At 40.4% G+C, this 11049-nt stretch overlaps 1 protein-coding gene across 1 annotated transcript; it reads left to right on the forward strand.

The window, feature by feature from the left end:
* The first annotated feature begins 490 nt into the window (after positions 1-490).
* Positions 491-7794, forward strand: SYPL1 (synaptophysin like 1). Its single transcript, XM_053464628.1, has 6 exons — positions 491-564; positions 672-743; positions 3797-3924; positions 5017-5221; positions 6821-7006; positions 7628-7794. The coding sequence occupies exons 1-6, from the start codon at positions 547-549 to the stop codon at positions 7760-7762; spliced, it is 744 nt and encodes a 247-aa protein (XP_053320603.1). The 5' UTR covers positions 491-546; the 3' UTR covers positions 7763-7794.
* The last annotated feature ends 3255 nt before the right edge of the window (positions 7795-11049 follow it).

Consider the following 11049-nt stretch of genomic DNA (forward strand, 5'->3'; position numbering starts at 1 on the left):
CCACAAAATAAGAAAGTGGGAAACAAGTCAAAAAAAAGGGACAAAAAATTCAAAATAAAGAAAATTGCCTTGGTCACTAAGTGGTTGAAATGCGTTTGGTACAGTAGGGCCACCCACAATAGGGTACTTGAAGGTGGGGGCCCAACATCGGAGCTCCTGCGGAGATCGGTGTCAGGCAGCTGATGCTAGTCACGGGTTGAGTGCGGCATCGTGTCACGTTGAGGAGAGTTTGCTTGAACACAAATCGAAGGCGGTAACTCAGGAAACAGTCGAACGGAAAGCCAGGCCTACTTGGGCCTGGGGAGCGGGAGAAGGTCGCCATAGAGAAAAGCGGGCGCAGCAGTAACATATTATATATGTATAAAAAAAAAACATGACACTTGTGCGACACCAATTGCACATTATTAAACAATAGCGCTGACGGGACAGGAACATGACGTAACATGGTATCCAACAAGTACTAGATCTCGGCTGTCAACGTCTAGTGGTGGGAGGGTAGCTGTACGGAGCCCCCTCCCCCGGGGCGGTACTCTCCTGACGCAGGAAATGAGCCGGCTGACTCAGGTAGTGGAGGAGGCCGCCAAGCCCGTGCCTATACCCCGGTGGAAGTTATTACACTTGGCTGTTAGGCGATCTCCTTGACCTGCTTCTCTGTGTCTGTCTCGTTGCAGAAAATGTCCGCCCTGCAGCTTTCCTTCACTCCGCTCAAGGAGCCCCTGGGATTTATCAAGGTGTTGGAGTGGGTGAGTTGCATGGGTCAGGCATACTCCCCGTGGCCTGCGGTGTTAGGGGGGGTGGCAATCGGGAGATAGTTAGAATACGGGCGGCGAGTGACCCGCAATAGAAAACCGTTTATTTACCGTGACGACACCCGGTGCTGTGGACTTGTTTAGTACACGCGTGTCTTGTAATGTCACGGAAGCACGCACAGCTCGGTGACTTCCCTGGCCCTCCAAATCCGGATGCAGAAAGTTACATAGAACTCGGGAATACCTATCGTTTATAAACTGGGTGTCGCGTTTCATAGCCGTGTGTCATCTTTGCAAGTCTTTAAAAGCCACATTTACTACCGTGCAAAACGCGACGCGATTTTACATATCCGATACTATTGATTTGCAGTGCATGCTGTCAGATCAGCGCGATCGACGGCACAAATAAGCCTCCGTTCTTGATCCATTACAAGGATATTGCATCTGGGATCGTGTGGAGAGATGAGCATTTTGTTTAAAAGGAAAAGATCTGTGAGATGCTAAATATTACTGGGCTTGGGGTAGAATGCAGAACAGGATCATGCAGCTATTCTAAGCCTCGGATTCCGAGTGGGAAGTTTTATGGAGGGAGCGTTTCAGCAACAGCTGCTTGTTTAATCGTCCTCCAAAATCGTAGCTGTTTTATCACAATCCCAGTCCATATCTGGGATGGGCGCTGGCTGCTGTTTCTTATTTGCCAAGACTGGGTGGAGCTGCTGTCAGGGGATCACGAGGAGGGATTGTCCTGGAGATTAGTTATTCTCAACTGGTTGTTAATTAAACCATCTCCCCTTAAAGGAATTTCTCCCAAAGATGGCGTTTGATGATTAAAAAAACTGTGTTTCTAGTGCCAAGAAAACCACCTGCAATAAATCACTTGATGTATAGAAAAGCAGTTAAAACTTTAAATAAAACAGAACACACCAGTTTTTAGGGTAAATCAGTTTTTCTAGTTTTCAGAGAAGGATACAGAAGGAAAAATAGGGGGGGGTCATGGTAACAACACAAGGTGCCAATGAAAAAAAAAAAAAAAAAAGGGGGCACCGGACTTTATTGCGGTAACAAAGAGAACACACGAATTTTTGATGAAAACAGGTCTTTTATTTAGTCCTCCACCAAAGCTATAACAATGGAACAAATTTATAAATTACATTATATTTATTTATATAGCGCCAGCGGATTCTGTAGCTCTGTTACAATCAGTGGAATAATTTCAAATTGCACACAATAACAAACTGAAACAAAAGGAGAAGATAAACCACACAGCAAAGCACATGGCCCAGCCAACCGCCCTATCAGCCAGATTCCCCGCAATGAAAAGCACAACGATAAAGAATTCCAGCAATTCTATACATAAGTATATATACATATAACAAACACATATCTCCGGTTAGTCCAGACAGTTTGCAGGTCCCCTTAGGCACTTTCCAGCACCGCACACAGACATAAGACCCTTGTTTAACCCTTAGTATACCCTTCTTGCATGACATAAGTGTTGTCTTTTGGTTATAAAAGGACAACACAAAATACTAGTTGAACTATTAAGAGTAAAATTATTTTTTTGTGGCTCTCCATCTACTATGCTGTCAGGAAGCAGTGGTGAGAATGAATTCCTTAACCTACATATCACATACATTAAGTACGTGCCCTCATGTTTGTTTCATATATGCCTTCAGATAAAATTGTTTTGTAAACATTTAAAATGAGTATGCTTATGAAAAGGACGTCGGATTGCTTTTGTTGTGTTTGCCCATTCAACTGATAATGCTGCTATAATCAGTGGTCTTTGGTAGTCTTCGCTCTGGTGCTTCATACGACTGCCAGGTAAATAATAAATTACTTTTAAAACATTGATGCCTGTTTAAGTACAGTGCATGCCTCCCAACTTCTACCCCCGACACCAGGTGCAGAGCTTGGGAGGTAGCGCTACTTCGCATGCACAGTATGCATTTTTAAGTGGCCCAGACGCCGTAGAATTGGTCCCAACTTCCACCACACTCTACCACGGTCCCAAAAAGTTGGTAGGCATGTAGTTGCTATACAGGTCAGTACAGGTTATGTGCTTCAGCCAGCATCCTTGAATAATAGTAGTATTATCACTTAAATTATTATCTTTTATTTTTATAGCGCCAACAATTTACGCAGTGCTTAATACAATACATATATTCAAGGGGTATGACAAGACTAGAATTGACAGACGAAGACAAACAGATACATTAGGTGGAGAAGGCCCTTGTTTCTGTCATAGATCTCCTACATCTTCTTTCCTCCAAACTATACGTATAGTCTTTGCTGATAAAGTTTTGTCATTAAAACCATTCACCGTTTTAGTAGCCCTCCTCTGTACTTTCTCGAATACATTAATTTCTTTCAATGACACAGAAAGTGGCTTTTAGTGGCTTGTAAAGACCAAGTGTCTTGCTAAAAGTTCAACTGTGATAAATTACAATGATGTGAATAAAAATATAAATTACACAATGGACTATAGTGTGGTGGATTTGGTTACTGGGTCAAATACACACCCACAAAATATAGATTCAAGTATATTTCCAAAGCCAGAAAGTGTGTAGGAGAATGCCTTGTTGCTAACTAGCTCCTGGAATATAAACAAATATTGGTTTTGTGGTGAAACCTCATAACCTACAGATTTCACATATAGTGAGCAGTATACATATGATCACTTAAAGCTCCTGCTTTCTGGCTGTAGTCAGTGTCTTTTTTTATTTTTGTGACTGTAATTGTGCTGCCTACTCATGTGCTTTGGTTGTTGGCTTCCTGAATACCAGGACGTGGTTGCAGTGAGAATGTTATGAGTAAAATGTTTGTTTTTCTTCCTGATATTCAATATTTTTGTAAGGTAAGTTTGTGAAACACATTTTCATTGCTCATTTTTGCTTTCTTGGTTTCCTTTATCGGTGTCCTTTCTTTGTAGAAAGCTTCCTAAAGCACAAAATATGACTGTGTTCTTGTGTGGGTCATTAAACGCTCCAACTTTTACATCGTCATGTAAATTGTCTTGTAAAATAACACTTGAATTTTCTTTTCAGGTTTTCTCAATCTTCTCATTTGCTACCTGTGGAGGTTATAGTGGAAAAACAGACTTGTCTTTGTCTTGTGCTAATGAGTCATATCATCTTAACAAGACCATTGAGGCTACGTTTATGTACCCATTTAGGTAAGTAAACGTACTCCTCCAAGAAGTAGGGCAGGGTTAGAGACGGACTTGCCAGCAAGGTCTCATTGTCTGTGTCGCAGTAGTTTTGGTATCATCCTGGATTGGATGATGTTTATGTGATTGGTTGCATTGGTGCTCTGTAGCTAAAACCTCATAGAATCACATTCATTAGGTTGGAATAAGCTCAGAAGAGAATTGAAATTGCTCAGGGAAAAGGAAACCTAAATGTCAGTGAATAACAATATTGGAAATCTAGGAAAGGTTTTTGTATTGGGCAGGACAGTGCAACCGAACACAAAGCTTCAAGAAAATGCAGATTTTTAAGATAAAGCTCAAGACTGCAGAGAGTCACAGCTTGGGTTTGCATTTCAAAGGTGTGATGAAACTGTCTCACTCTTATGCTGCATACGATACAGCAAAAAAATATACAAAATAGGGGAGCGCTCATCCTAAAAAGCATAAAAGGAATACATATTCAGATTCCTGGGTTGCTGCTGGAATAATAATGACTGATAAGTAGACAAAACAAAGCAAAAATTCACAGCGTACCCAGCGAATACAAAAAATACCTATCTAAGAAATAAATATAAGGGATTCCGTCACGCTATATGGCCATATATTGCAATTTAAAGCATCCTCTGTGCACCATTAATGAGGCGCTTGTTTGAGAGGCTGCTCAACCCCAAGGTTTGGTCAGAACCAGCATATATACACAGCATGAAAAATATAAACTACCTAAAAAGTATAGAAGACATACACATTCAGATTCCCATACATAGATTCTCACACAGGGCCATCCTTTCCCTATGAATTCATACCTATTGTACCCCAGTCAAATGACTGTATATTACTGTACTCTTATGACGGCACATTTGTACCTAAATAGAAAGTCACAGCTGCACTCCAAATGTTAGAAACACACATAGAACAATGGTGCTATAGCCTACATGTGTTCTTTGTACCTCCCATTTTATTTTCCGAAACACTGCTGTAGCATTTTTGTAGTGGATAATGGAAACTGTAGAACGTACTGAAAATCTTTCTTTTGATTTTAATGTACTTTTGAATGTATTAATGTTTATTTTTTTTTAGGTTAAGTAATGTTATATTTCAAGGGATATCAGGAGACTTCTGTGGGTCACAATGGAAGGATTTTCATCTTACTGGAGATTATTCATCTTCAGCACAGTTCTATGTAACTATTGCAGTGTTTGCCTTTCTGTACTCTATGGGTGCCCTTGTGTTGTACCTTGGCTTCAGGCAACTCTATGAAAACTCTCCAAAACTGCCATTGATTGTAAGTACCATCCTACTGTGCAACCATGATTGTTCTTAAAATTTTGCTGATCATAGAAACTGAATCAATAGCAAAGGAGTTAGAGATTTGTTTATCTCTAAAAATACAGTGGAGCCACTAGTGTTTCTCATATATACATACATAACCAAACTATATGGTCTAAAGTATTGGGACACCTAACAGTCAAAAGAGCAGGAACTTCTATGGCATTGCAGTCATACGTATGCATACATATGTGGTTGGTCCTGCACCTATAACAGCTTTTACTCTTCTGGAAAGGCTTACCTCAAGATTTTGGAGTGTTTCTGTGAGAATCTTTCTATTTCATCCAGTAGGGTATTTGTGAGGTCAGGCACTGATGTTGGATGAAAAGACCTGGCTCGCAGTCTTTTTTTCCAGTTCATCCCAAAGGTGTTCAGTGGGGTTAAAGTCATGGCTCTGTGTAGGCCAGGCAAGTTCTTCCACACCAAACTCATCCAAACCATGCCTTTGAGGGCCTTGCTTTATGCACTGGGGCACATGCTGGAATAGAAAGGGATATTCCCCAAACTGTTTCCACAAAGTTGGAAGCATAGAATTTCCCAAAATGTCTTATGGCCCCTTCAGCAGGGCAGCACAAAGGCAATGGGGTGAGTGGCATGGACAAATATCTAGGGGAAGTCTGCATGTTTCTGCCACCAAAACAAGCTCGCCTCAGGAAGGTTTAAACATATGTGTCCAACAATAAAATGGCCAGTGTGATTAACCCTAACACCATGTAGTACCATGGCAATCATGAAAAGGAATACAAATCATATATTTAAAAAAGAAAATACATTTTACTTTGATCGTAAGCAGTTCCCTACAGTATATTGCTTAAATAAAATGTGTTTTTGGGAGAGAACGTATCCTTTGAGATATTAATACATCCCAGGCATCTCCTCTAGGGTGCAGTACATGATAGCAATAGACCTCCTTCCTCTAGGTTTTTAAATTAAAACCACCAATTTAAGATACTATTTCACCTACTTTACTGATTTTTATGCATTTATAGGTTATTCCTATGGAAACAGAAAGCTTCAAGTCTGTTTTTTTTGTGATCATGCCTTTAGATGAGAAAAATAAAAATCTGAATCTGGCATTGGTTTGTCTTAGTGAAAAAGTACCTTCAAAACATATAAGCACAAAAAACTAATATAGTTCTGTTAATTTTCTTTGTCGCTGCTTGGATTACCTGATCGGTCTGTATATTTAATTAACGGTAAGTAACCGCATTAGGAACATTAGGACTCCAAATATTTTTATTTCATCCTGGTATCCTGGTTTTATTTCATTCTTATGCTTGACTTCACTTGCAAAGAGTATTTTACAAAATACTCATGATTGATGAGCATGAGACTCTAGAATTTGCATGTGTTCTAATAAACTAAAACAGTTTTATGCAGACGTGCACAGCTTGTGGCAGTATGACCAGCTATCCCCAAATAAATTGTGTACATGTACAGTATGACTTATTTTTTTGTGCAGTTTTATAGTTTTTATTTCCACATCACTACAAGAAATGTATTGTGATTGTTACGTATCAAAGTGTGGGGATTAATGTTGCCTTTTCTCTTTTAGGATTTCATAATTACAGTCATCTTTGCCTTTATGTGGCTGGTCAGTTCTTCTGCATGGGCCAAAGGTTTAACAGACATCAAATTAGCAACAAGTCCACAAACTATAGCTGAGTATCACTGTAATAAAACTATGTATAAGTGTAGCCCTGGGACCGAGTCGCACATGGGAAGTCTTAACATTTCTGTGGTATGTATGCTTTTTGTACCTCTGAGATAATTTTAAAGCAGTTGTTGTATGCAGTATAGTCTCTTTTTACCTGAATAGCTTTTAAATCTCACATGTACTTGCATTTATTGTGGATGTGGTCTGTTTTTCAAGCTGTATACAAAGAAGACAAATGTATAACTCAACTTTGTAAAAGTGTTGGCATATACACCCTGAGCTCCCACTTGCAGGCATTTTTGGGTTATTCCATGTTCTTGTCTTAGAAATTGATGCAGTGTAATGCATGGCACATAACTTTCAGATACATTTGAAAGCCCACTGGAATAGGGGTAGGAACCCTTGAAATGTCAAAATGTAGCTAGTAAAGATTTTAAACGGGCAAATGAATGTTCAGAGTTATAGCTATGATCAAAAGAATAACATGTGAAATCAGATTATTTGAAAAGATGCATTTGCCATTTCTTTACAGTGCATGTCTTGGTATACATTCAGAAACATGTTGTGTTTATCTAGTTGGTGTCTTTTTATTATCGTTACTGGTTATTTAGGAATAAAAAAATGCAGGTTGGATTGTTGTGCATAAAACAGACTAGACCACAAAACTGAGAAAAAAAATCACATTGTGTTTTCAATTTTCTTTAGGCCTTTGGATTTCTGAATTTGATTTTGTGGGCAGGAAACGCTTGGTTCGTATACAAAGAGACCAACCTACACACTGCACCGCCAGAAGATGGCACTCAAGGTCCTGGCAATATCCCAGCTCCGTCATCGATGTAATAAAAGCATTACATGAAGCAAATGTCTATTTCGACAGTGTTGTCATCAGTTTGGTCTTTTCTGCGCCTTCAGCTAAGAAAGGCAATGGTTACAAGTTAATACTAAAAATCAGTTGGTTATATGTTAACCTGGTGAATCAAAGGCACTCTGCTTATTTTCCCTAGAAGTTTGCCTTAATGGCAGTTGCAACCATGAAAAAGGTCATCAAAGCAGAGCCAATAAAATTAGGCTAATAGTGACCCTGCCTGCTTTTGGCATCACTACTTCATCTATGTAGTAGGTTTACCCCTAAGTAATGAATGAGAACACTTTTGCTTAAAACACTATGATACTTTGCAGCCTTTAATCTAGGTAGATATTTCCATGTAGCTATTGATTTATTTAGTACTGTACTAATCCCAAAGTCACAAAACTACTGCAACTACTTTTTGGGGATCCCCTTAAAGAACTGTGAGGCGACTAGTAAATATTTTCCGATACTTCACCTTAACATGCACAGTATAGTAGAATGAATGCTTTTACACAGCACTTTGGTGAAGCTAATATAAATATGTCATTGTTTTATTGTGCAAATGCCAAATTTGCTTCATTTGCTTACCAGGCTTCATTGAAGTCTGCAAACTTGCTTATTGGAAAAGGTTGTGCAGGTTATTGGAGACTGTGCCTTTGACTCCAAAGTATTTGAGGGTTTACGTTTGTGCTTGAGTAAGCTTGTTCTTTTTTCATTCTGTGTATTTTCCTCTGATCTGCTTATACTTAAACTTCTTTCCATGATGTTGTATCTGTATTATGGTTCAAAAGTATCTGTACCTGAAAGCACTATATTAAATATATTTGTGTTTACTTTTATTTGTTTCTTTTAAATGTAGTTAGGAGTGAAACGTTAAAAATTAAATATTTTTTTTCAATCTAGCTCTTAACCATGATTATTCATATTCATACAACTGTTAAGAGAACATTTTCATTCCAAAACTTTATAATACTTGGTGTAGAATATCTGCTTTGTGTTCTTTTTTTAAACCTTACTACTTTTTGTGGTGTACTGCATGCAGTTTAGCAACCAATAGTAGCTCACATTGAAACCTTAACATCTGTTGCATGGGTCATATACAGTATACTCCTCCCATGATACCTTAAATAACATGTAATATGTTATACCATGTAATACTCTATATCAGGGCTCGACAAATCCCAGGCGCCAGGTCGCCATGGCGACAGAGAATTTTGTCCTGGCGCCTAGGCGTTTGTCAGCCTGTTATATCCACAAAAAAATTGCCGCTGCTGCTGCTGTCTGCCCAGGAGTCCGTGCAGACAGCACAGCCACTCCGAACCCGCCCCCAAGCCTGTGATCACTCCCACAGCAATCTCGTTTTCAGCTGCCACAGGCAGCTTCAGGGAAGGGGGTTGAGTGTTGATTGGGTCCCCACACAAGTGTGGGGGCCTGACTCAACACCCCCCAGCTGCCTGAGAGCGACAGTGCAGCGTTAACCCCTTCAATGCAGCATTTTAGGGGTTAATTCCCGTTTTGTAAGGGGCTCTGCTGCTCGTGGTCTCCCTGGAAGCCCAGGCAGACCTGCAACAGCAAAAACGAGCCCCCCCCCCACAAGCCCTTTGATGATTCCTGTATGCATGGAAGCCTACAGCAGTCATCAGAGACCCCCCCCCCCCTCGCAATGGCTGGTCTATAGGCCAGCAATTGCGTCCCAGCTGCCAGAGGCAGCTTCAGGGACAGGGGGAGAGGGTTCTTCGGTCTCCACATGAGTGTGGAGACCAGCCCCAACCCTCCCCTGCTGCCCAATCGCTCCATGAGAGAGTTAACCCCTTCAATGCCACAATTGTTTATGACATTCGTGGCATTGCAGGGGTTAACATTTGTCCCCACAAGCTTGTGGGGACTAAATATCAGTCAATGCTGTGCTCTAATGGAACATCAGCATTGAAAGAGTAAAAAAATAATGGAAAAAAAAAACCAGCACTGACCTGAAAGTCCAGGGTGCTTCCAGGTCAAATGCTGTGATGTTAGTAAGTGGGCTGATGATGATCAGATCACTCCTGACCAACGGGTAGTTTAAAAAAAAAATCCTGGCTCCTAACTTTTTTAGCTGGCGCCTAGATTCACAACAAATTTGTCAAGCCCTGCTCGATCTCATTCAAAGCTCCTAACAAATTCTTAACCAATCCAAGCGCTTGCTTTACAAAATGTGGTGTATTAGCCACCCCTCTTAATTAATAAGGCTCCTGAATTTGGCATGTTCATCCCTGATGTATGGTTTTGAATAAAGTCCTGGCGGTTTTTGATAAACTTGCAGTGGGTCCTAAAATTCTCACTGAGAGCTTACAACTTCTAGTGTCTTTATTAGGGCTGCAACAACTAATCGATAAAATCGATAATAATCGATAATGAAATTCGTTGGCAACGAATTTCATTATCGATTAGTTGAATCGATTATTATCGATTATAAAATGAGGGTTTTATCAGAGCAAACGCTCTGAAAAATCCCCCTCATTATATAATCCGTTTAGTCTGACTCACCGTCTCACAGCAGCAGCTCCTACTTACTCCCCCTCCCTGTAATCACTGTGACAACTGGCCCCGCCCCTTCCTTCTCCAGGCCAGAACCACATGGCTGTGACACTCATCTATCTGTAAGTATATATATATATATATATATATATATATATATATATGTATATGTGTGTGTGTGTGTGTATATATATATATATATATATTTGGGCTACTGAAAGTTAGGGGAGGTGGGGGTTAATTTAGGGGCAGTTACGGTTAGTGGGGTGTTTAGGGTTAATTTAGGGGCAGTTATGGTAAATTGGGTGTTTAGGGTTAATTTAGGGGCAGTTATGTTAATAGGGTGTTTAGGGTTAATTTAGGAGCAGCTGTGGTTAATGGGGTGTTTGGGGTTAATTTGAGGCAGTTGTGGTTAATGTTGTGTTTAGGGTTAATTTAGGGGATGCTGTGGTTGATGGGGTCTTTAGGGTTAATTTAGGGGATGCTGTGGTTAAGGGGGTGTTAAGGGTTAATTTAGGGGCAGTTATGGTTAATGGGGAGTTTAGGGTTAATTTAGGGGAATCTAAATCCTGGGGGCAGTGAAGTGACATATCTGGGGGTATAAGGCATATACAGTATATAAGGCATATGTGGGGAGGGCAGTGTGGCATGTCTGGGGAGGACGGAGTGGTGTATCAGGGTGTATAAGGCATATCTGGGGGTAGAGAAGTGGCATGTCTGGGAGGCAGGGTGGCATGTCTGGGGAGGATGGAGTGGGGTATCA

The sequence above is a fragment of the Spea bombifrons genome, chromosome 4 (assembly GCF_027358695.1).
Source record: "Spea bombifrons isolate aSpeBom1 chromosome 4, aSpeBom1.2.pri, whole genome shotgun sequence".
NCBI lineage: Eukaryota > Metazoa > Chordata > Amphibia > Anura > Pelobatidae > Spea > Spea bombifrons.

Coding starts and splice junctions, on each gene's coding strand:
- SYPL1 (XM_053464628.1), top strand. Junction 744..3,796: donor TTATCAAGGTGTTGGAGTGG/GTGAGTTGCATG, acceptor TTTTCTTTTCAG/GTTTTCTCAATCTTCTCATT. Junction 7,007..7,627: donor GAAGTCTTAACATTTCTGTG/GTATGTATGCTT, acceptor AATTTTCTTTAG/GCCTTTGGATTTCTGAATTT.